The sequence below is a fragment of the Carex rostrata genome, chromosome 15 (genome assembly GCF_964058835.1).
Source record: "Carex rostrata chromosome 15, lpCarRost1.2, whole genome shotgun sequence".
NCBI classification, from domain to species: domain Eukaryota; kingdom Viridiplantae; phylum Streptophyta; class Magnoliopsida; order Poales; family Cyperaceae; genus Carex; species Carex rostrata.
The window spans coordinates 84,081-110,292 of record NC_135932.1 but is presented as its reverse complement, the minus strand read 5'-3'; the positions used below and the strand labels follow the sequence as shown (position 1 = coordinate 110,292).

The window sequence follows — 26,212 nt, the reverse complement described above, 5'->3', positions numbered from 1 at the left end:
AAAAAATCGGTCTTTACACAGTTGACGATATTTATTTATTCATATATTTTTTTTTTCCTCTGCTAAACGTTGGTGATATTTTTCCACTGCGTAGCGCAGATGGTAAAGACACCCCACTCGAATTTGTTTCTTGGAACAAACACTTGTCAGTTGCATCACACACAATGCGGCTGTATCTGTATTGGCTACAGATATTTTTTTTTTGAGAAATTGGCAGAGACTGCCAAATTTTATTAATAATGAAAATATTTACAGTCCATACCCCTCACTTGGGTATGCTATACATTAAATAATTCTCCTCACGAACAGTACTTTGCATGGTACTGTTCACGTGCATCTAAGACTAAAATCTATCCATATCTTTTCCAAGCACTACCCACACTCATTATCCTATCAACCAATAGGTTAGGTGGCAATTCAGAGTTTCTGAATACTCTTTCGTTCCTCTGCTTCCAAATGTGCCAAAGGGCGCACGAGAACCACAGACACCAATCCTTGACTGTCCGGTTACCTCTACTCTCTCTAGACGTTGACCACACCTCTTCAATGCTAGTGCCAGTGACCTGGGGGTGTATCTGCAGCCTGGTGGATAGAAGGAGCCATACCTGGGAAGCATACGGGCATAGGAAGAGTAAGTGGAGGGCAGTTTCTGTTTGGTCATCTTGACACATGTAACATCCTCGCACGAAAGGGATGTGTCGGATATGTAACATGTCCTGTGTCAGAATTTTCTCATGGAGTGTGATATAGGCGAAAATCTTGACTGTGTGAGGGATTTTAGCCGACCATACTTCAGGGAAACCCCATTTTAGTTTGCCTGCCCCCTGTATCGTGTCGTAGAATGACTTGGCAGAGTACATTGCAGTAGGTGTCCATCGCCATCGAATTTCATCATATTTGCCATGTGTCAGAGCTGGGATGTGGAGACGGTCAGTTGAGGGTACCAGTTCCCTAACTGCTTGGGCTTGTCGAAGAGAGATATGCGGGTTCGCCCGAGGGGGAGGGGGAGAGATATATTGATGTCCCTCCCATGTGTCAAACCAGAAGCTTATCCGATTGCCATCTCCCACCTGCCATGTGATAGACCATAAAAAGAGGGGCCGGATGATGTGGAGCTGGTGCCAGAACAAATATTTGTTCCAAGGTTTTTATTCGTCCAATTTGTTGCTTCGGGTTTTTCCTACCGGCGTAAAGATCATGTTGGGCTTTATGGCCTTCTAGAAAGCCTATAAAAAACACCTTGGGCTTAATCAGGCCGAATAGAGATTTGTCCTTTTTCCTTTCTCTTTTAAAAAGTAAAGAAACCCTTTCGGGCTTTATATTTCTTCAAACAAAATTACAATCGAAATCAACGGGAAATTAACCGGTCGCTATGGAATTTTAATCATAGTACTGTGGTTGTTCGGTATCTTCACCACCGAAATTAAATTTTAATTAAAGCCAACGAATCGGTATTTGGTAAAATAAAATTAAAAAAAAAAAAGCAGCGGTTTTAAGGAGGTTTAATTTAAGAAAAATAGTGTCTTAAGAATTCAGACAAAAGGAGCATAAACTTGAGAATTAAGACAAAAAGAGTAAAAATTAAACTCGACTTAAGATTCCAAGGAGTCCAACAGAGCCTTGAGGGTTAAGAAGGAATTGTCAAACATCCACAATAGAAGCACAGTTGGTAAGAACTGGAAGTGTTTAATGGACATTGAACTAAAATCAGTACGATGCCCGTTCAGAGTTGTTTGATGCACATTAAAATTTGCATGTTCCACTTCAAAATTCGTCCATAACATTATATGATTGTACTAGATACGACTTAAGTAGGCTTATTTTATACCTTCCATTTAATTCATTATTCACCAACTGACCAACGCCACAAATCACCAACACAATCCCAATTTTTAACACTAGAAGAATTAACTATAAGCTAGCAACCAGTCTTCTCATTTCCCTTTTTTATTTAATTTTCCCGTGGAAACAATATGATACATCTACAATGTAAAAATATATATATATATATAAATAGCATGGGCACTTTTGCCATTGCCCCCACCCCAATACCCCATCCCTCCACCTCTTATTTAAAACCTTTCAGATGAAAAGCAAAGAAACAAAAAATTTAGAGGCCAAAGTTGCATAGCTGAAGAAATTCCATGTCAGAGTCAACATATTTAGTCCAGAGTTGCTTGTACTGGTTCATGGCCACATCTAACCATGGTTTCATGTTACCGTTGAAATGTAGAACAGCCGCTTTTCGGATTTCTTCAGGGCTGATACTAGGGTTGTAACCGAGTCCCATTACATGCCATGATTTTTCAAGAGGTTTTGTTAAGGTGTAGAAAGTCATTAAACCAGCTGGGAGAACAGTACCAGGTCTCCATAGTAATCCATCTTCATTCTTGAGATCAGTAAAAAAAAAAAATTAAAATATCATGCTGTTCGTATTTTAACCAATTATGCTTCAGTTTTTAGAGCTATAATGAGGTATAATGAATAGTGATGACTAATGTCAAAGATTGCTATCTTTGATTTTTGCAGCATACAGTTAGGCACAAACCAATTAGGTATAAGGCATTTTATTTATGAGTAAGGCTTGGGTGCTATGGATAGCATAATGCCATATTATAATTATATTTTATAATTATTACAGATCTTGTCTGACTAGCAGTCAACTTAAGCACTGATATCAAGTTCTGTCGAAAACAATAATTTGTTTTTCCACCATGAAAAGTAAAATAACAAAAACTTAAAAAAAAAAAAAAATATGCGTACCATTTCCTGATACTGATGAAACTGCTCGGTGCAGCGCTCGATCCTCCATGATTGCAGATCAAACACATTAACCCCATAAGCCCAAGCACAAGCCCTCGGACTAAACCTCTCTTTAACCACCTGATTAGTGAAATTGAGGTAGCGGTTGTACCTCCTAAACCCCCCGAAGCACATCTCCACTGCACCATTTACATTCCCCTGCAAATCCACCTTCCACAGCTCTGCCAAATCTTTTTGCACCACCACATCATCTTCTAAAAGAATAACTCTCTTTAGTTTTGGGAAAATTTCAGGCAAGTAAAATCTCAGGTAGTGCAGAAGAGAGATTTCTTGCTTTCCAGTCTCCATCTGACGAATCACAGGGGAGTACGAGGCATCCAGAAAGGTGTACTCATCTGTAGAGTGGAGATCCACGTAAGCCCCACCTGTTGGTGGCCGCTTGGCAAACCAAACCTATTTGACACAATATCCAGTAGGGAAATGTGTTTATGATGACAACAATTAAATAATAAATGAATGAATGAATGAATAGTACCTGCATAGCTGGAAGGTACATGGGGTCAGTGACCACGTGGAAAACATGGCGGGATGGATCGGCAGCATTACGGATCACTGAGTTGACCACGACAGAGACCGCGATTATGTTCTCTGAGAAAATCGCATAGTGATAAAGGCTCGGGTCAGAGGCAATGCTGTCTGAGGTAGAGGGTAAAGCATCTTCTGGGTGCAAAATGCGGTGCTCCATAAGACGCATGGCGAGGCAGTGCAGGGATTTTGGGGTTGAGCTGGCCGCAATTTGGGAAGAGAGGTCACCGAGCTTCCTGTTTTAGAGATTTATAGAATATAAGATCTCTTTGATTGCTACATTTCATTCTCTCTTTTCTTATTAACCTTTTTTTTTTTCATTCTCCATTGCATTTGTTTTAGTTTGTATGTTTTTGTTTATAACCATTGGTTTCCTTCATGTCAATCAAAACGTTTAAGTCAAAAAACTTAAAAACATATGGCATATTACATTGTTAACTGCCTCAGACAATCATTTAATTGGTCGGTGTACTGTCAAGAATTAGATTTGTTGTTAGTTAGTGAACCACTGGCATATATGCTATGGATTGTACCAGATTTTGCAAATAAATCAAATATTTGATATGAAGTCCCTATTGGGAATTTATTTGATTGGCTGAACCAGGATATCTCAAATTTCTTAGTGCCAATCCCATTTCCCGTCCAACCAAACCATAGGCCAAGCTCCCTACAGCGCTTCAGGTGTGGCGGTGCTTGTAACAGATCATGAGGCGCTTCAAAAATCCCCACGCAACAACTATGTCTCCAGAGCTCACATTTCGCAATACATCAATTGAACCAACAACCGTAGAAAATGAGTCCAGAATTTTGAGTACCTGGCCCGATGTAGCTGTTCATTCACAGAGAAAATTGTGTCTCGTAACTTTTGTATCTTAATTTGCGTATCAAAGGCCTCCTTGGACTCTGAGACGAGCTGTCGTGCGAGCTTAACCCGATCTTTGGCCTCCTTCTCGACTGGGTGGAGCGAATCCTCATCAGATCCGACCCGTGACGCGAGCTCAGAAAGCGACGAAGCCAAGTTAGAGAAGAGTCGTACCTGACGCGAGGCATCGATCTTGAGGCGGCGAGAATAGGCGGCGTAGGCGGAGACCAACGCAGCGTGATCGGACGCCTGGCGTCGAATCAGATCGAAATGAAGGGACTGGATGGGGTGGGGTCGGGTGGTGGCCTTGGTCGAGAGGAGGAACGATATGGCGACGAGAAAGAGAAGTGTGGATAGAAAGGATAGAAAGATGCGGTCTGTAAAGAACGAACGGAGGCCGTTCATTGGCCTGATCGGACGGCCACCAGCCATCGGTGGCGAGATTGGAAAGGTGGAGCTTGGAAGTGGAGCAAGTGAGACTGGCTAGTGAGTACTTGGTAACTAGTAAGACTAAACAGGGAGTACTGGAGTGGTGTTTGGATATTGGATATTGGATATTGGATCGGGAGGAGAAGATCGACCCGTTAAGATTAGGTGAGTATTCAATCCAGATCGTTCATTAAAGATGCTTGGAATTCTGTCGGCTGTGAGACGGACTGACGTATAAAAAGCCGTTATATCTATTGTCTATTGATGGATTAGTTGTTGCTTCATGCAGCGCACAGATGATCGATCCATAACAGTGTTTCATATGACTCTTCCGTTGCATTTAAGCACAATTTCCTCTGTCAATATCTTTACTCAGAAAACGCGTTAGGTTGAAAGGCACCCATAAAACAATTCCGTAATATTATGATTTGTTTAAGAGAGTGTTTTAGGTAGACTACGCATTTACACACGCCTCGGATTCAAGCTTCTCTTGAAAGATCCGAAGTCCGAAAGAGGATTTTCAATTAAAGAAATACGGGCCAATGCCTCGTAGAATCTGGCCCAGAAAATCTAAGAGGCCGTTTAGCAGAGGCCTTGTATAATCAACTCGAATCTCTATAGTGAAGACATGCGCCCCCACTGTAAGTGTAAGCTCTTCAAACCCTAAAGCTGGAAAATTGTATTTCTGTATCCTTACTACTCAGCGGCGGTGTGAGTCAAAATCCACAGCTAGATTATCTTTTCTTTTTTAAATTAACATCCCTTCTTATAAAAGGCAAAAAAAAAAAAAAAAAAAAAAAACCGTCGCTTTTATACATTTCAGAGAAAGTATTAAAAACATAATCATATTTAAGGAATAACTTCACAGTTAATAACAGAGTAATAAGTTTGGAATTTAAAAATAATTAAGCGAGATCTGAAATTCGTGATCGATATGAGTATATTTCTGGAATATTTGTTTTTAATTCAAATAGTATATCAAAATATTAATATTATTGGAAAGTAAAAAGTGATAAATTTCACAAATAATTTATGATAACTTACACCAGTACTATGGTTAATTTGTATAATTATCCTTTATTAAGGTAATGTTGTGATGCAGAGCAGATTGCGAAGGATTTTATGGTCCGGGTCGACAAAATGAATAAGAAATGCAAGTTAAAGAAGTCTAGAAAATGAAATTCTTGTTTTCTGGAATTTCATTTTATCCATTTAGTTATTTTGATGAAAGTTGTATGTGAAAGGATATATTAGTTATTTCATCCATTTAGGTAGTTATTTTCAGTTTCTTTTATTTTTGAACCAAAGCAACCTTATAAGGCTGCCTGGATGTATCTTTCCAATATTATCTATAGACTTTAAACAAAACTGAAGTTTATGGTATTGAAAATGGGAATTATTTCATTAATTGACAAATCTGTCTAGATATACAATTCAATCTTACACTTTTACCTAAATACCCTTATATTAACAATACAATATCCAACACTCCCCCTCAAGATAATGCATAGATATTGATCATGCTCATCTTGCCTATTACATTGGAGAAGTCCGTGACACTCAACCCTTTTGTGAAGATATCAGCAATTTGCTCATTTGTTCGAACAAAAGGCATACATATAATGCTCTCGTCAAGTTTATCCTTAATAAAGTGTCAGTCAATCTCCACATGTTTAGTTCTATCATGTTGTACTGGGTTGTTTGCTATGTTTATAGCCGCCTTGTTGTCACAGTACAACATTATGGGTTTGTTCTCCAACAACCCCAATTCTGATAGCAATCTTCGTAACCACAACCCTTCACTCACGCCTTGGGCCATGGCCCTATACTCAGCCTCTGTGGTGGACGTTGCTACTACATTCTGCTTCTTACTTCGCCAGGAAACTAGATTCCCCCCAACAAACGAACAGTAGCCTGAAGTTGACTTCCTATCATCAAGACACCCTGCCCAATCGGCATCTGTATAGACTTCAATCCTAGTGTGCCCATTTTTACTGAGAAGCACACCTTTTCCTGGACAGCTCTTGAGATACCTTAGAATATGATACACGGCCTCTTGATGTGGAACTCTAGGGTCGTGCATGTATCTGCTCACTAGGCTCACGGCGTATGCAATGTCGGGTCGAGTATGTGCCAAGTAGATTAGTCTGCCTACTAGGCGTTGATACTGTCCTCTATCTACTTGATCGCCTATTCCTCCCTTCAGCTTATTATTATGGTCTATGGGTGTATTGACAGGTCGACATCCAAGCATTCCTATGTCACTCAGCAGATCTAAAACATACTTTTGTTGTGAGAGAACTACCAATTTTTTTGAACGGGCAACCTCAATGCCTATAAAGTAGCACAATTCACCCAGGTCTTCATTTCAAATTCGGTGGCTAAGCTGGCTTTAAGCCTCTTCATCTCAACATGATCATTACCTGTTAACACTATATCATCCACATACACAACCAGAATGCAGATCTTCTCTCATTTCCTTTGGATGAACATAGTGTGATAGGCACTACTTTGTTGATAGCCTAGTTTTTTCATTGCCATAGAAAACCTGTCAAACCAGGTTCGTGGTGACTGCTTCAACCCGTACAGGGAGCGTTTCAGGCGACACACTTTACCCTTCAATTGTTCATTTTCAAACCCATGTGGGATCTCCATATATACCTCTTCCTTTAGATCACCATGAAGAAATGCATTTTTAACATCCAGCTGGCACAAATCCCACCCAAAGTTTACCGCACACGAGATGAAGGTTCTAACAGTATTCATTTTAGCCACTGGAGCAAAGGTCTCCTCATAATCCACACCATATGTTTGTGTGTAGCCCTTAGCCACCAATCTGTCCTTGAATCTATCCACCTTTTCATCTGGAGTATATTTTGTCGAGTATACCCACTTGCATCCTACAGTGCTCTTGTTGGACGGTCTAGGGACCATATCCCAGGTGTCATTCTTGACTAATGCTCTCATCTCCTCGAACATTGCCTTCTTCTACTTTGGGTCCTGCATTGCTTTCCTCCAATTGCATGGAACAGAGTTAGAGTGTAAAGAGGTTACAAAAGCTTTGTAAGCCGAGGAAAGTGTCTCAAATGAGACATAGTGAGATATAGGATGCGATGTTGAGGCATCTTCCCCTTGCTTTAAGACAGTTGATCGAACTCCTTTGCGCAAGGCAATAGGAAGACCGAGATCAGAGAAAAGAGGAGTACCTGAGGGTAACTCTGAGTTACCTGAAGGCTGTGGTGTGAGCGAGACGTCGACATGAGCAAGTGATTGGTATTGATCTTGGACCGGAGGTTGCTCAACATTCTCATGGCGAGATTTTCGAGTGTAAACCTTGTTGATCTGCCTATTAGGAGGTGGTAGGCTTCGGTCCATGCTTGAGTCCTGATCTGTTTCTGTAGTTGGACTCAGGCCGATGGTAGTATCGGCCATACTGTTGTCAGATCCCTTACTCTCCCCCTCTCGACCAACTTAGTCTGAGGGACCACCTCAAGAAGATCATGAAATGTGACTGAAGATGTATTGGATTGTACATCGGAGAGAGTAAAATAGGGTTATGTTTCTCGGAATGTCACAACCAAGCTTTCCAGCATCCTCATTTTCATAGGTGCATATGCAGAGGTGGTCCCTCAGACTAAGTTGGAAATGTCAAAAACCGAAAGGTCCCTCCCCATGAATGTCATGAAGGAGACCAATAAAAAGCACTCAACACATGCAGAGGTGCATATGCTATATATGTACATGAAATTATATATAAGATCGATCCATATATATATATGTGAGGTTAATCGATGCTCGTGAAGAGAGATTAATTACATTTAGCACTAACTAATTTACTAATTACATATAACGAATATTATGATCATACCACATATATATGTGACCTATACCCTCTTATATAACAAGCAAATTAAAACTTAGCTTAACTGTTTTATTCGTTTCATCTCCAGTTCTCTTAATATATGAAATAAGACTATTACGCCTAGAGTTTGTATAGTATCTCAATTTGAAATCCCTGATATTTCGAACAATTAGTTGGAAATTCACGAGACTTGATCCTTTAATATTCATGCCAATGCCAATGCGGATGGGATTACATGATTAATTCATTGAACCTATGGTCATGCATGATTAATTAAAATGCTCAAGATGCTACAGAAGCTTTCTTATTTTACAAGGAAAGATGAAGGTTCTTTCTTCCAGTTTCTACTAGTACATATTACACGTACATAGGCAACGTGTACTCTTTCTCTCTGTTTAAAATTTAAAGCTAGCACTGTACTTCGCAGTGCAGCAGCCATTACTTCTTCTTTTTTATTTTTTTTGATTGAAAACCCGTAGGTATCAGCAGCCATTATATTACTTGCACACATGAGACACCCCCATGTGACCCATAAAATTGCCAAGTAATTTAAATAAATGGTCCATGTGGATTAGGTATCCTCAATTCCTCATGCCATACCTTTTGGCATACGAGATGCTATCTATAGCTAGGTCAAATTTATATGAGAAGGGACTATATATATTGTAATTTCAAGGTATTTATGGACCAGCTCATGCAAATATGCAATGGTTATATATATATAGCCCAAGCAATAAAACTTTGTCTTGGTTGCTCAGTTTCTCCTTTTTATCATTTTATTTCGGGTAATAAATTAGGCTGAAAAATACGCAACATTTAATTCATTACAAAAATAAAAATAAAATAATTGATTAGGACCTCACCTTACTTTTGTCAAAAAAAAGAAAAAAAAGAAAAAGGATAATTAATATAGTTATCTGCAAGATTCAAATCGTCTTTTAATTTAAAAGTGAGTGAAGAGAAATTAAAATTACGTACATGTTTAATTGTTTTCTATAACAATTATGCAAATGATCAACAACTAGATCGATTTGGTGTTGATCTTCTTAATTATAGCCGACACTTAATTTGATGAAGCGTCCCAATTGCTACAATACCATACAACTTGGTAAACAGGAAAAAACATTTAATAAGGCCTTCTGTATCAACGACCCTTTGTCATTTAATTTGATGATATATATAACTGCTAATAAACGACTAGAAATAGGAACCAATTAATGAATCAAAATTGGCATCTTCTACAAACTTTCTTTTAATTAGGACTATGTTCACTGAATTGCACTATTTCATCATAAATATTTTAGGTAAAAAGTTAACTATTCATGATAAGCATCTCTGATCTCTGGTTATTATATACTTGCAATTATTCAGAAATGTTTATGAAGATTTATATCCAACAGATTTCCAAATAGGTATATATGGGAATTTTATTGCGCAGGTTCATATTGGTAAAGTATTATATTAATTCTCTGTGTACGTAATATTTGTATGACATCGAGCTGGGTAAGCTTTCCATTTCTGACATACCGACAGTGCAAATATCTACATACTGGTACACACTGATTTTAGCTATATATCAATTAATATAAATTGTTAACCAAATAAACAACTGTAGTGTTTTTGTATGTGACACAGTTGATGCTCTCAATTATAGAACACAAACATCTTTTCGTAATTAAAAATGTGAGACTGAGATTAATTGGAGTACGTGGTGTTTCATACAATGACATCCATCGATTAGGTCAGTAGTCAGGTTAATTTACCAGTTCAGCAGTCCATTTCACCATGTTCAAGTGCCTAATAATTGGTGTCCAATTAATTAATTGATGTATGATTTTAGTTCTCATCTTTTTTAATTTTTAATAAACGTCAGCCAATTAATTTTCCTCTTATATTAGTCCTTAAGTTTCTATTTTGGTTTTATTATCATCTAAACAGAGCCCAAATTGATATATACTCTAATTAAGTTGACACAACGGCTGGCATGACTACTAAATCCCTTACAAGCTAAGTCATTAATTAGCAATTCATTAATAATTAGTTTAATTATTTATACATGCTAATCTTGATAAATACAGTCTTAAATATTTTATCATCATAACTAATTAACCCAGAAGAAAAATCTAAGCACGTGCAGCTAGTGTAGTACAATTATCAAGGACAAAAAAAATAGGAAAAACTAGATTAGTCATGTCACTCAAATTTAATTACTATGGTCATGTTTGGTTGTGGAGTAAAGTTAATCCGGATTAAATTTATTACTCCGAACTAAGGTAGATTAAAATAGTCATGTTTGATTAAAGTTTGGTGAATTGTAACTTAATCCGAATTAACTCAAATGTTATTCCATCTAATTACTCTTTCAAATTTACTTCTCATTTAGCTCTTTAAAAGTAAAGTAGAAGGTTTACTCCACCACTTACTCCACAACCAAACATGACCTATAAGAAGATTCTAAGAAGCTGGAGAATAGATACTGTCATGCAACTGTAGCTCTCACAAAGAGCAAAAAGTACATGTTATTTTCATATTATACTGACATCTAACTACAAATAATTAATTTACAATTATTTTCTAACTGCAGGCGCTCAGTTCTTCCATCTCACTTCAAACAAATTGATGTTACTAATTTAATTTCAGAAATAAAAGCTAATTAAAACAGAAATAATTTATTTAGAAAAACTCCGTTGGATCATCTAATGGCAACTGGAGACCATCTAAATTAGGCATCTCCTCTTGTCCAGCAGTGCTATCCTCAAACAACCAATTCTCAAGCCAAGAGAAAGGCTTGCACTCATCACGGCTAGAAACAGATACGCACCGAACCGAACCCTGGCTTGAACCCGAGTCAGAGTGGTCGGTTCTCAGCTTAATCGGAGAATTTTTCATCCATCCTTGAAGCAGCTTTGAGATGTTCTCAGTACTAGATGCATAAACAACATTGTTTGTTGTACCAGATAAAGATGCATGACTGGTTTTGAACAAGTGAGAATCAATCAAATCACCATCCGGATAAGGCTTTTGTTCATCGAGAGATAACGCTTCGCGCAACGCCTGTTTGGCAGTGTGGATGTTGGTTTGAAGCCTTCTTTCCCATTGGCCTTTGCTCAACGACCGGTGGTTGTTGTTTAAGGTAATTCTTTCGGTGCCGTCTTGCGCTTTCATGAGTTTTTTCTTGAGATGAGTGTTCCAGTAATTCTTTATATCGTTATCAGTTCTCTCTGGTAAATAAGAGGCTATGGCAGCCCACCTACAAGTAGAGAAATTGAATTGATTATAGCTAGGTTGAAAGAGATTTATTGTATTTGTTAATCAATAATTAATTAGGTATCTATTAGGGTAAAAATATTGACAGAGTTAGCTTAAGTTCAGACAGCGCACTACCAATAGAAACAAAATAAATAAATTATATGACTGATGTGATGCATGAAGCTAAACCAGCTCTGTGAGTATATTTTGCCTACCTATTGCCAAGGAGCGCTTGGAGATGAATAATTAGTTTCTCTTCTTGCTCAGTGAAGCTCCCCCGTTTAATCCCTGGCCGTAGATAATTTGTCCACCTTAGCCTACAGCTCTTGCTACACCTCATCAAACCTTGATAAATAAATTAATTAAGCTAGCATATACATATATATATATATATATATAATTGAGAGTACGTAGTGGTAATTAATAATAAGTAATTAATTACCAGTGTTAGAAGGCACGGTGCGCCAGTTGTTGGGGCCGTGCTCTTGGATGTAAGAGACGAGCATGAGGTCCTCCTCAGGTGTCCATGGCCCTTTCTTCACCCCTTCTTTTCCTTTCTCACAGCAAGGCGCTCTTCCCATTAATTCGATCTCTTAATTTTCTCTCTTCTCTTCTCTTCTCTTCTCTTCTCTTCTCTGTTTTTGAAAAAGGAAAAAGGAAGGATATGATGATGGGGGTTTACATACAGTTTTGTTCCAGTTCCAGTTATGACACAACGAGGTATATATACACACAAGTGACACAACACAAGAAAAGAAGAAACCTTTGGGTGACTAGTAATTAAGTATATGGATGTCTAACATCTTTTTAATTTTTAAGTAAAAGGGGAGAGAAAGCACAAAACTTTGGGTGGACTTGTGGTATGGCAAATGGCCAATGGGAAAAGGAAGGGAGGAGGTGGGGCTCAATCTGAATGTGTAAGTGGGCCAGGCCAGGTGGAGCAGAGCAGAGCAGAGCATGTATGGAAAGAGTCAAACATGCATTTACTCTGTGGGACCTATCTTGCCTTTTATTTTGCTCTCTAATTTATCACTGCTCACGACTCATCACTCATCACTCATCAGCGCTGGTTAAATATTTCACAATTTTTACTATCTTACTTATTTTTTGTTTTTTGTTTTCTAATAGACTAAATCACTAAAATCTAAAATAAATAGTTAGATATGAAATATTTTCAAATTAAGGACGGAGTCAAGACTTTCAATTATAAGACTCAACTATAAATGAGGTCAATTATATTAATTAATTTTATATTGTTCATATCATTTTATTCTAAACTATATATAAAATTATGTATAATTAAAAAAAGTTAAAAATTAAATAGAGGTCAATTCATCTCATTCTTTATTACTAACTCCGTTAAACATCTGCCTCACTTGTCTCTCATATTCTTATTTATATTTTCAAACTTCAAATAGTCCTTTCAAACTATTTAATATGAATTCATATTAAATGTGTTTGAAGACCAAACTTTATATTTTTTTGGAAATGCTTTTATATCACTTTTCAGTATGTACCATTTAAAAAATTGCAAAATAATATAAAATTTGATCTTCAAGTACATTTTAACATGAAAATCATGTTGAACGATTTAGATTGACTGTTAGACTTTAATACCGTAGATAAGGATGTGAGGCAGGAGTGAAGCATGCAAAACATGAGGCATTTGAATCTTACTCATTATTTAATTATTCACACGGTAATTACAACATTTCGAATTTATTTAATTATTATCATGATCTTGTAAAAACACACTACAATGATTTTTCAATTTATTGGCCCATATGAAAATAAACTCGAATAGTGACAATATTTTATGTACATGTATAAATTAATATTGACTGCATCTGGCAACTTATTTTTTACATATAAGATTTAGATTTTTGTTAGATGAAAATTCAATATTCATACTTAGGGATAGTGTTAGAATTTTGATCATCATCTCATGCTAAAAAGAAGAGGTTGTGAATTGTACATGGTCCATTGTAATGGAGTAACTCAGAATCGGAACCAAAAATAAGAGAAAAATATATTCAGAATATATCAAATATAGAAAATTCAAATGAATCCTAATAGTTTGTTTATCTTTTCTTGGGTATGCCTTTTATTGGAAAGGAAATTACTAAGTACCAGCTTTTCATATATTTTTTTTAATATGTCTAAATTAATTACTATTCTTTTGTAAATTATATTTAAAGGTTTGTTACCATCCGTAACTCCAGAGATATTCTGCTTCTTAATTTTAATGTTCTAGAATATCACGCGATTGAATTTTGCCAATGGAGATAAACAATTTTGTTTTTTACTCCTTTAAAAGTAATGTTATACATAATTAAGAATATTTTATTTAGTAAATATTGATATTTAATGAGGTTCATATCTCACAGTTGGCTACACAATTAATTAAGTATGGTATTAAAGTTGAGCTCTTTGAATTTTGAGCAAGACTTGTTATTGGAAATTGGATTGAACAAGTAATTGTACTACAATCCAATTACAGAGGATATGTCTCTCTCTGCATTGAATGAGATTACACTGGGAAAAATCTACTAGTCTCTGCCTCTCTGGCAGTGGTAATTACTACTAATAAAGAGCAGTAAATTAAATACAATCTTTTCCAAAGGAGGGTCTCAAGAAGCATCCAAAAGCTTCAAATTCCCCCCCTTGCTATAAACTTTATATTTTTTCCGTTTTTCTAATACTATTAATCAACCATTAATCAAGTTGGCATTTCTTGAAATTGATTGAGGTCAATTTTGCATGGCATGGGAAAAGGACACGGTATGTTAGCAACAAAAAAGTAAATCCAAGGGTTCAAGGGAATGCCGCAACACCTGATCTCGTGTTACATGTACAGAACTGCTCACCGTGTGACGGGTCACTTAGATTGGTCACTTATCAATTTTTTTTCTTCTTCTTGAAAGCAACATTTTCAATATGTATTTTGAGTTTCATGTGCAACAGTGCAAGTTCATATATTCTACGAGACAAGGATCATTTTGTAATGATTTATATTGACAATATATTTTTTTGTTTGTTTTTTCTTTTTTAAAAGAAAAGCCTAGCTCAATCACTAGTGAAAAAACTGAAATTAGATTCGGTTATTTACGCACATTAATATAGGATTTTAACCAATCCTGATCAATGCGATACTAATACTACACTAATCTGGATCGGTTAAAGAACCGATTCAAATAGTTTCAATTAGGTTCGGTTGTTTCAAAAAATCGATCCTAATAGTACTAATTAGGATCGGTTATTTGAAACAACCGATCCTAATTCGAGTTTCTGCCAAAAAAAAAAAAAGAATTAGATTCGGTTGTTTCAAATAACCGACCCTAATAGTACTATTAGGATCGGTTATTTGAAACAACCGATCCTAGTGTTTTTTTTTTTTTTTTTGCAGAACCAACATTAAAAAAAGAAGAAAAATGAATTAGGTTCGGTTGTTTCAAAAAACCGATCCCAATAGTACTATTAGGTTCGGTTATTTGAAACAACCGATCCTAATTTTTTTTTTTTTTTGCAGAACCAACATTAAAAAAAATGAAATAGGATCAGATGTTTCAAAAAACCGATCCTAATAGTACTACTAGGATCGGTTTTTTGAAACAACCAATCCTAATTCATTTTTTTTTGCAGAACCAACAAAAAAAAGGAATTAGGATCGATTGTTTCAAACAACCGAACCTAATTTTTTTTTTTTTTTGCAGAACCAACATTTTGTGAATCCATATTATAATGCATTACATATTATAACAAGAAATTTAAATCCAAAAAAATTAATTAACAAACATACAAGTGACTGATTGAGCTTTTTCTTCAACTAACACACATTTATGCAATTAATGTAAAGCACAACAATAAAAAAAACAATAATTACCTCTTTTGCAATCACATCACTTGAGATTAGAAAAGACCCGAAAAAGAAAAACAAAGGAAACTTGAGCTTAGCATAAATACAAAAAAAAAGTGTTTTAAAAGTACAATAATGAGAAAATTAGATAAAGCTAATACCATTGATAGTTGATCGGTCGGATGAATAAGTAACTTGAGCGAGATGTCCTCAAGACTGTAAAACAATATACAAACACCATTAATTAATTTTTGAAACAATAAAAAAAATTAAAAACTGACACAATTGAGCCGGAGGTGCGAGAGGCTCAACTTTGAGAAAGAGAGAGACTGAGACTGAGAGACATGGAGGAGAGGGAGAGACAGAGACAGAGAGAGAGACACGGAGGTCTGAGGATTTGAGAGGGAGAGACGGAGACACACAGAGAGACGCTAAGTTAAAAATGAGAGGCGCCAAATGAAAATAAGAACCCTAAGCAGGTTATATAGGGAGTTATCAGGATCGGTTATTTATTGAACCGATCCTAACAATATTGAGATTCAAAATTTTTGGCTAAGTACAGAGGAACCAAATGAAAGAATTAGGATCGATTGTTTCAAAAGCTGATCCTAATAGTACTATTAGGATCAGTTATTTGAAACAACCGATCCTAATTCTTTTTTTTTGCAGAACCAACATTAAAAAAAAAAAGAATTAGGATCGGTTGTTTCAAAAAATTGATATCCTAATTTTTTTTTTTGCAGAATTAGGATCGATTAATTCGAAAAAACAAAATATAAATAAATAAATAAAAATATAACCTTCTTTATGGTCAGTGTAACAAAGTAATAATCTCCATTATATGTGGATAGTGGTGCAACCTTTCCTCCTAGAACAGATGCCCCAGAAACATTTGAAACAATAAATCCTTGGCATAGGGGGCTAAAGCAATCATCTCCATTATTTATGAAGTGATGTCACAACTCTTTATAACTTTGATTTGATTTGTTAGTTGGATATCACAACTCTAAAGATAACACTAATTAAGGACTTGGCCTTGATTCTTAATAATTTATTTTATTCAAATATACAAAAGGAAATATAGTTAGATTGCCTCAATGGTGTCAACTTTTATTTTTTTTAGAGAATAATTGGAGAGCGAGAGAGAGAATAATTGGATTATTTGATTATTGTCGACATATACCATTTGCTCGGAGATAGGCAAAGGAACATAATAAATATTAAATGCATTTTAAAATAATTATATAAATAATTCTTGAATAATCTTTTAGGCTTTTGACTAAACAAAATACCGATCGTTGTACTTACCATCGAACGAAAACTTAAACTGAGTTTTTGAGGCACTAAACGGCGTATTTTTTTTAATTCTTATGCTTCGGATACTCGGGGATCTCTCCCGGAGTGATATTCGGATCTGTCTCGTTCCCCCCTTTCTGAAAAGTCGTCATACGCACAACTCCAACTTTCATAGCAAAAGTTATGGCTGTTCAAAGTTTTTTCGACAGCTGAATTTTGGAAATTCATAACTAATTGTAAAACAATCCAAATAAATTGAAATTTGTGTCAATTCTGCGTATTTTTGAATGCTCTACATGCTGGTATAATCATTTTTTCAGTTTGATCCCTGTATCAATCCAGACTTGTTGATTTACCAGAAGAGGTCAAATTTGATGTTTTTAGTGCATTGCACTATATTAGTGGCCTTTGCTTAGTGCTTGACTGCTGAGTTTGGACTTGGTACCATACTAGAGGTTAGTCTAGGATGCTTTGCGCCGCTATAGAGCGCTATTGCGACACTATTGCACGCTATTTAGAACCTTATTTTTGGCATACAATAAAACTTTTTCTTCACAAAATTATTTAAATCAAAATATTAAGATCTATAAAAAAATAGTATTAAATTATTTACAAAATAGAAATAGTATTGGGATCGGTTATTATAAAGAACCGATCCTAATTCCTTTTTTTTTTTTTTGCACAACCAACATTTTTTTTGCAGAATTAAAATCGGTTAATTCGAAACAAAAATATCCTAATAGTATTATGATCGGTTATTATAAAGAACCGATCCTAATTTTTTTTTTTTGCAGAATTAGGATCGGTTCTTTGTAAAAACTGATCCTAATAGTGCATACATTAGGATCGGTTTTTTCAAAGAACCGAACCTAATGTATGCACTATTAGGATCGGTTCTTTAAAATAACCGATCCTAATTAACATAGTATTAGGATCGGTTCACTTAAAAAGCCGATCTGAATAGTTTTTAGGATTGGTTTTTCTGAAAAAACCAATCCAGATAGATATTAGTGTCGGTTGTTTCATATAGCCGATTCAGATAGGCCGATACTAATTCCAGTTTTTCCACTAGTGCAACGACCCAAATTGCATTACTAAAAATATTTGTAGACGCAACTAAATATCCTCATTCAGATAAAACTAAGTATAACCTGCTATTTGACTGCTATAAAATCTTCAACAATACACACTGCCTCATAAACTGGCTACTAAGCAAGCAATATATCAGTACGCAACTCATTAACCTGTAACCTCAGCAATCCAAAAACAACCATACCTACGGGTTTTCATTAAAAAAACAACCACAGCTCGGATTGGTACCAACATCGGTACACCACAATATGAGGTATATCCAACAAAATAAAAATTCAGGTCGGTACCCGAAACTGGTACACCACAACTGAATAGTACCAACCAATGTAAATCATTCACTGAAAAACAACATTTAGAGTGTACACAACACACAACATATCTCAAGCATTTGGTAATAGCGGTATCACTGTATCAGTGGTACCAGCTCTTGCTCAATGGCAGCAAGTACTCATCATTGGCAATTTGGCATGGTCTAAATATCTTCATACAACCAATTAAGAATGTGAGATTTGAGTTTTTGTTTCACTGCACATGTCCAGTAGTGAACTACAGAACAAATAGAGATCAGAAATCTATTAAATTGTATTTTAGCATCTCGAAAGTACATGTTATTATCTTGATCGACAATATACTATCAAATCAATTCAATTAAGATGAAAAACTGAAACATAAATTTATAGATTGTTGTTGGAAATATAGATTTGAATATCAATCAAATTTAATGCAATCTAAGTATTGTCTAATGCTACATCAAGAATAATTAATTAGTAAAATATCCTCCATATCTCATCCATTAATTGTTATAGGTGTGATATTTGCTTCATATTAGTCATATAACTATAATATCGGATTTGTAATTTAAACAATATTTGTTTTTTTGTGTTTGTCAAGTTAGGTAACTGTCAGGTGATCCTTTTCCTTTCTTTAAGACAATTCAAGGTAGTGTGTACACCTCAATTATCATTCGATTTATATATAATATGGGAACAATATTTTTGAGGTTCTTGTTCTTGCAACAGACTATATATATTCATGATGCACCTATATATATATTTGTCGAATTTAATTATGGAGCATTATCATAAAATTAAGTTGATATTGACTGTTGTTTATTTTAGTCAAGTTAATATTAATTAAAGGTTCACTAGCTAAGGAGTGTGAGTCAAGAGAAGAGGCACTCATAGTTATAACACAGTTAATTAATTCGTGGCTTGGAGAGAACGATGTGGGTAGATTTTTACAGGAGAAAACAAAGATAATGAACAGTGGAATCAGACAAATGCTGCGAGAATGAGGCGATCAAGCTCCTGACCTCATTTTCTTTTTTTTCTTTTTTTTTTATCTTACGTCTTCTTTTATGTTTGTTTACTCCGACTCTTTACTGTACACTTTTTTCTTTTCTTATTTTTAATTTGGTACGCTTATTTCTATGTTTTATTTTTATTTTGGGCAATAGCTAAGGGTATTTAATTTGGCTCAACTGTTTTGATCTAATTGTATTTTTATACCACTTCTGGTACAAAAATCTTGTAATATATTTAATTTATCAATCAAACGAGGGCATGACCCTCGTTTCTTCCTCAAAACAAAAATATTAATAAAAGATATAAATACTTCCAAGAAGTTGAGAAATTTTTTATTTATATAAATTATAAAATTCGGACGTACAGAAATAGAAATAGTATCTCGTTTGTATCAAATATAGTAAGATCAGGATCATTGAGTCTGATTCATAGATTTTTTTTTTTATTTTAAAAAACCACACAGAAATTTGCAAAATAATAATAATAATAATTATGGATTAGACTCCATGAGTCCGATCCATAAAAGGGTTGACTTTCTGGAGCACAAAATTGTCAGTATATACGAATACAGAGGATTTTGTGCCGCAGAAAATCAATTAGAAATCCATAAAGGGATTGATTTTCTGTGGCACAAAAACATATGCATCCGTAGAAAATTAATGGTTATAGAGGGCTTTGTGCCGCAAAAATTCAATTTCTTTATGGATTGGAATCATTGAGTTGGACCCATAAATTTTTCTTCTTTCCTCTGCCACAGGTCAAAAGAAAAAAAAATCTATAAATCTAGATCTTACTATATTTGATAAAAATGAGGTATTCATTTTAATTCTATAAGTTGGAATTTTATAATTTTTATAGATAAAAAATTGCCAAGAAGTTGCTTGAACCTACTTTTATGGTCCCTAGCAGGCGGCGCCAGAATATTCGACCACTCATGTCTCATAGAGCATTTTGCATTTATGAAAGCAAATCGACAATCAATATATACTAATTAGTTGATATTTTCATAGTTAATCGGCTACATCATTTACACGGGTAATAAAAATGGAACCAAATCCTCTGCCCACATATGGGAAGGATTTTTCTGCCCACCATTGAATTTAGCCAATCTTTGCTTGACACATGGCATCCTTCTTTGATTTTATTAATGAGGATCTTTATTCAATTAATTTATTATGTATGGATTAAGAAAATAACTTTCCAAACTAATGAGTATCATTTCTTTTCTGTTTTTCTGTCATTCACCTTCCATTTCAGATTTTTTTTTTTATAGTAAAATACAAAATTTTAATTAATCCTTATTTGCTTAATTCATATAAAATATATCTGCATGTCTTTTATTATATTATAGAAAATATATCTACATGTTTAGTTTCCAATTTATCAATCATAAGATGAAAATTATTAAATCAAAAATTTACTTTATGTTGTCGGATTTTACAAATAAAAATAGAAAAAAATTTAATAAATAATAATTCATTACAAGTTTCAATTAAAATAAGGTACCATATTATTTTTTTGGAGATAAAGGTGTTACAATGGTGATTCTTACATTAGATAGATTTTCAATTTTTCAACATTTTGTAGGTTTTTGTAAGTATGGAAATTCATAACTTGAGCTGCTATTTTAAAGTTTTTTCATTTATTTTTTATTATTTATACCATATATTCGGTTTAATTTGTTCTTTTTTTTCCTATAAATTTGGTGGAATCAGAGTGATAAGTCACCTGACCAACTTTCACATATTTTTGTTTTCATTCTACGAGTTTTATTTCAAAACCTGAAATTTTTGACAATCCCTTGTACGAATGAAGCAAACAAGGATTATATTTTTCTTTTATGTATATAAAAATATTTTTCTGAAATGAAAGGTGAAGTCACAGAAAAACAGAAAAGAAAAATACTTAGTTTGATAAGTTGTTTTTTAATCTATCTATAATATATTTATTGAATACAAAGATGTTCATTAATTAATGACATAAAAGATAAATGTCATATGTCAAGCTAAGAATGGTTAAACTCAATGGTGGGCAGGATTTTCCTGCCCATATGTGGGCAGAGGATTTGGTTCCAATAAAAAATAGTTTGAATCATGAAGATGTATATTATACATTTTATTCAATGTCTACTCCAGACTAGGGTATGTTTGGTTGCAATCTTAAAATAGCAAGAATAGTATAGTATAGATGTCATGTAATGTAATGTATATGTGGCTGTGGCTGTGGCACATCAAGTGGGCCATTGTGTGCCGGGGGAGCATCGCTGTCTGATCTCTGATGTTGATCCAAAGGCGCATTTGTCAAAAGCACATTTAAGCGATTTCATTCGCTGATGCACCAGCTGGCCTGAGTGCGTATCCTCTGAGATATCTCAACTTTTGCGTGACCGACGTGTCCGGTGCCTATTCGGGGGTGATGTAGGGGGCCCGCATATGTGTTCTTTGAGATTCGTGTATAATGCAACTAAACGGTTTGGATTTTCCATAAATTCACGCAAAGTTTGAGATATCTCAGAGGATTCGAATTCCAGCTGGCCTGGCACGTAACGTACGCTATGTTGTTAATGTCTTCATTCTTTCAACATTTTTTACTAAATTTTAAAATATGATCTTCATTCTTTCAACATTTTTTACTAAATTTTAAAATATGATCTTCATTCTTTCAACATTTTTTACTAAATTTTAAAATATGATAATGCTTAGTTGCTTACTGTACTGAGTCTACTCTTTTACGTACTGTATGTTTGTCAGTCAGTCTTTTCCAATTTTTTAACTCAGGCACATTTTAACAGCAGTAACTTTGAAATCTTCAACAATTAATTATTTTATTTTAATTTAATTTAAAAAGGTCGAAATTAAAAATAAACTTATAGTTAATTTTGAACAAAAAGGCCTAACATATAAGTTTTATACATTTTGAATATCATTTGAGATGTAACTAAAATCGTTAATTTTGAACTGTTAAAATTTGAAGTATAGTAATCAAATATATACAATATCTATCATGTTTTATAAACAATGTATATAATATTCATATAGATCATGCCAGTACAGTTTGACACTTTGACTTAAAGTTCAAATTTATTTTTAAAAATCGGTGAAATTGTCGAAATAATTGATTTTTAAGTGACCTCTAACTACTCGATTAAATGATTGTTCGTGCAAAAGGACAATGACGAGTTTCCTATTCACGCTAGCCTAACAATATCTCTGTTCACATTTTGCATTTAAACAAACACAAAGTCAATATCATTATCATCAAACTCCGATGTTCATATTTCGGTCATACTTTTGCCGGCCATTTTTATTAATATCTCTAAAAAACTAATTAATTTTAAAAAGACCCCTGTGTACCATTTTTTTTTATTTCTGCCTTGACCGCCTAGGCTTCGGGCGGCCCAAAATACCAAATGAGGCGCCAGCCCCTGGGGCGCCCCGTAAGGCCAGTGAGGCGCCAGCCTCCCGGGCGCCCCACGGTTTTTTTTTTTTAGAGATCTTAGTATTTTGATTTAAATCATTTTGTGAAAATAAGGCAATAGTTGATTTGAAGTATATTTTAAAGAACTAAATTATTGATTTGATTCCTTAAAATTTATATGTATACCAAAATCATTAACCATAGACAATAGTTGATATGCAATACAAACTCAAAAAGATCGAATCAATTAGAAAGTGTCTAAAGAAATCAAATTCAAAATTCAAAATTTTTTCATGCCATTAAAAAAAATCCATCTTTCAGATTATTTACAAAATATTTAATACATTTCTATAATAAAAACTTTTACCATAGATTTTGGTTATAGTCACTTTTATCAATTAGTATGTGTATGTGTATATGTGTATATATTATACATATATTATAAAAATCGGAAAAAAAAATATCAACAAGCTGTTAAAACTTAAATTTTTTTTAATAAAAGCCAAGTCCTTAATTAGTATTATATTTAGACTTGTGATATCCAACTGACAAATAAAATCAAAGTTCACCAAAAAAATAAAAAATAAAAATCATAGTTATAAAGAGTTACGACATCACTTCATAAATATATCAAATGTTTTATTTTTTGGCATACACTCTAAACAATAAAAAAATTTCTTCACAAAATTATTTAAATCAAAATACTAAGATCTCTAAAATAAAAAAATAATAAAAAAAACATGGGGCGCCCGGGGGGCTGGCGCCTCATTTGGTATTTTGGGTCACCCGAAGTCCAGGCGGTTAGGGCAAAAATAAAAAAAAATGATACACAGGGGCCTTTTTAAAATTAATTAGTTTTTTTAGGGATATTAATAAAAATGGCCGTACTTTTGCTTGTACACATTGTATTTTTGTTTCGTTCTAATCACTTAATAAAAAATTAACCTCCTCTTTACTCTTTACTTCTGTTTTTTACATGGGTTTCTACTCAGAAACTCAACTTCTGTAACCAATTGCGGTTAATCAAATGAGTGCTTGATCCTCGTTGTTTTCTCAAAAAAAAAAAAGAAAAAAAAAACTCCCAATAGGCCAATACTAACAAACTAAACGATTTAGCATTAAAAAAAGCAGCTCGTTGATCTACGTGAGACGCAGTATATTTATGTTTGTTTAGAATTTTTTAATTGTAATTAATTAGAGCATAGTTTCCTACAACCAGAAAACAAACAATCTTCATCCTCATGCGCTTGCAGTTTGTTACTTTATTTGATTTTGTTTTCTTTTTGTTATCTCAAGTCTCAATTGCTATCAGGACTGAAACAAAAAATCATAGAAGTTTGTGATTTGCTCGATATTAGTTTTAAAAAAAAGTTTGTAGTTAACTTGTTTAATTTTGACTCTGGTTTGTCATTAGTGTGTTCAAATTTGATCCAGCTTAGTTCGTGCTGATCTGACTCTGACTCATGGTAAGAGGAAGATGAATTTATTATGTGACATTTTCATTATCCCTCTAAATTTGTGCTTACCATGAGAGAATGAATTTCGTTGCAAGAAGAAGAAGATAATTTTTTTTTCACGAACACATACAATTATTCAAAAATGAATTTCAAAAGGCTAAGAGATTATTTAAGAATTACTCATATAATTATTTTAAAATGCATTTACTATTTATTATGTGTGTTTGCTTATTTTAAAATGCATTACCCTCAATTATGCCTGCAAACATACAAGTAACCTCTATTAAATCCCAATTAGCCAAGTGAGGTGTAAATTGTGCAATCAATTCAGTAAAACTCATACCCTTAAATTACTGTCAGTCTACCCTCAACAGTGTAATAGGGCTGAAAGTTTTCCTTGAGTGATACTTCTCAATGGGGAAATGATGTTAAAAAGAAACAAACTAAGTTTCAGTTTCGTTTACATGATTTTATTTGAGTGATACTTCTCAATGGGGAAATGATGTTAAAAAGAAACAAACTAAGTTTCAGTTTCGTTTACATGATTTTATTTATGGGTGTCTGTCTGGGTAACTCTTCAGTATTTTCAGGGGTACCACAACTCCCCAGAAAATACTGAAGAGTTACCACTACCACCCAGACAGACACCCATAATCCCTAGATCTCCAACTATGTTGCTGTGAGGATCCCTAGAAAATACTGTGAGGATCACTATGTTGCTGACATGTACCGTACCGATTACCTTGCTTCCACTTGGGGTGGATCTTTCCATTCTTATCCTGATCAGCATGAGTGGCCTGCATATGTCGGAGATAGAATATTACCTTCGGAAGGATGGATAAGAAAGGGAAGGAGGAGACACAAGCGTATTGTAATGACCATGGACGAGATGGGTGGTAGGCGACCGTCGGGAAATCGGGCTCGCCGTTCTGTTTCCGACAGGCGCAGGGCAGGTACGTAGAATTGTACAAAATTTATTTATGCTTTAATTATATTACTAACTGAATTGCATTGTTACATTTAGATGCAATAAACGAACACAACGAAAGAGAAAATGCCAGAGTTGTTGCTGAAGCTACCGGTGGAACACAACCCCCTCCTCCTGTAAGCCAATCATCTAGTAGCCAAGCCTCTACAAGTAATGCCGCACCTGCCACTAGTACCAGAAGAACTAGTCGTTTGTTAGGTTTATTCAGACGTGGTGGCAGATAAACTTGCTATTTTGCTTATGCGAATTGATTTATTTGGTATATGTGTATGTGTATGTGTGTATGTATATGTATGTGTATGTATATGTATGTGTATGTGTATGTGTATGTGTATGTGTATGTGTATGTGTATGTGTATATTTATGTGTATATGTATATGTGAGTTTTTTTGTATGTATATGTGTATATATGTATGTGTATATGTGTATATGTGTATATGTGTATGTGCATGTGTGTATGTGAGTTATACAAATTTACGACATCACTTCGTAAATATATCAAATATTATATTTTTTGGCATACACATACACATATACATAATATTTTAATTTTTTACATACACATATACATAAACTCAACACTTTTTTTCAACAAAATTATTCAAATCAAAATACTAAGATTTCTCAAAAAAAAAAAAAAAAAAAAAAACAAATTACTAGTGGGGCGCCCCAGGGGATGGCGCCTCACTTGGGGTATGGGCCGCCGGGCTCTGGGGCGCCTCACTGGCTGTTTTGGACCGCCCCAGGCCCAGGCGGTCAGGGCATCTATAAAAAAAAATTTTACAGAGGGGCATTTTTAAAAATTTTATTTTTTTTAGGGATATTAATAAAAATGGCCGTAAAATATATAAAATATTAGATATAAATAAAAATGTCGGGTATTGAGGGAAGGAGAGCTGAGCGGCCCCATTATAAATTAAATATTTATAATTTTTTATGTATAAATATTTTTTAATCTTTCTTAAAATAAAATGAACTACATGGAATTTTTTATGTCTTTCTAACCTTAATTTTGTAATTCCACGATGTATATATCAAAATAATTACCTTCG

At 34.4% G+C, this 26,212-nt stretch overlaps 2 protein-coding genes and 1 pseudogene across 2 annotated transcripts; all 3 read right to left on the bottom strand.

Moving 5' to 3' along the window:
- Window positions 1–1,914: 1,914 nt before the first annotated feature.
- On the bottom strand, window positions 1,915–4,753 carry LOC144566398 (putative galacturonosyltransferase 9). Its single transcript, XM_078316413.1, has 4 exons — window positions 4,164–4,753; window positions 3,299–3,584; window positions 2,764–3,216; window positions 1,915–2,389 (listed from the first exon to the last, which is right to left on the bottom strand). The coding sequence occupies exons 1-4, from the start codon at window positions 4,640–4,642 to the stop codon at window positions 2,111–2,113; spliced, it is 1,497 nt and encodes a 498-aa protein (XP_078172539.1). The 5' UTR covers window positions 4,643–4,753; the 3' UTR covers window positions 1,915–2,110.
- Window positions 4,754–6,293: 1,540 nt separating this feature from the next.
- Window positions 6,294–6,893, bottom strand: LOC144566581 (secreted RxLR effector protein 161 pseudogene; annotated as a pseudogene).
- A 4,085-nt stretch (window positions 6,894–10,978) lies between these two features.
- LOC144566885 (myb-related protein 306-like) lies at window positions 10,979–12,460 on the bottom strand. The gene is made up of 3 exons (XM_078316927.1): window positions 12,193–12,460; window positions 11,966–12,095; window positions 10,979–11,751 (listed from the first exon to the last, which is right to left on the bottom strand). Exons 1-3 carry the CDS (start codon window positions 12,329–12,331, stop codon window positions 11,175–11,177), a joined length of 846 nt encoding a protein of 281 aa, XP_078173053.1. The 5' UTR covers window positions 12,332–12,460; the 3' UTR covers window positions 10,979–11,174.
- Window positions 12,461–26,212: the final 13,752 nt, after the last annotated feature.

Bases quoted from the DNA above. Each gene is read 5' to 3' on its own strand.
- LOC144566398 (XM_078316413.1), bottom strand. From the start codon at position 4,642: ATGGCTGGTGGCCGTCCGATCAGGCCAATGAACGGCCTCCGTTCGTTC. The intron at 3,585-4,163 runs GTACTCAAAATT...TCTCTAAAACAG, and splicing joins GAACAGCTACATCGGGCCAG to GAAGCTCGGTGACCTCTCTT. The intron at 2,390-2,763 runs GTACGCATATTT...ACTGATCTCAAG, and splicing joins TTCATCAGTATCAGGAAATG to AATGAAGATGGATTACTATG.
- LOC144566885 (XM_078316927.1), bottom strand. From the start codon at position 12,331: ATGGGAAGAGCGCCTTGCTGTGAGAAAGGAAAAGAAGGGGTGAAGAAA. The intron at 12,096-12,192 runs GTAATTAATTAC...TTATTTATCAAG, and splicing joins CACCGTGCCTTCTAACACTG to GTTTGATGAGGTGTAGCAAG. The intron at 11,752-11,965 runs GTAGGCAAAATA...CTCTACTTGTAG, and splicing joins CAAGCGCTCCTTGGCAATAG to GTGGGCTGCCATAGCCTCTT.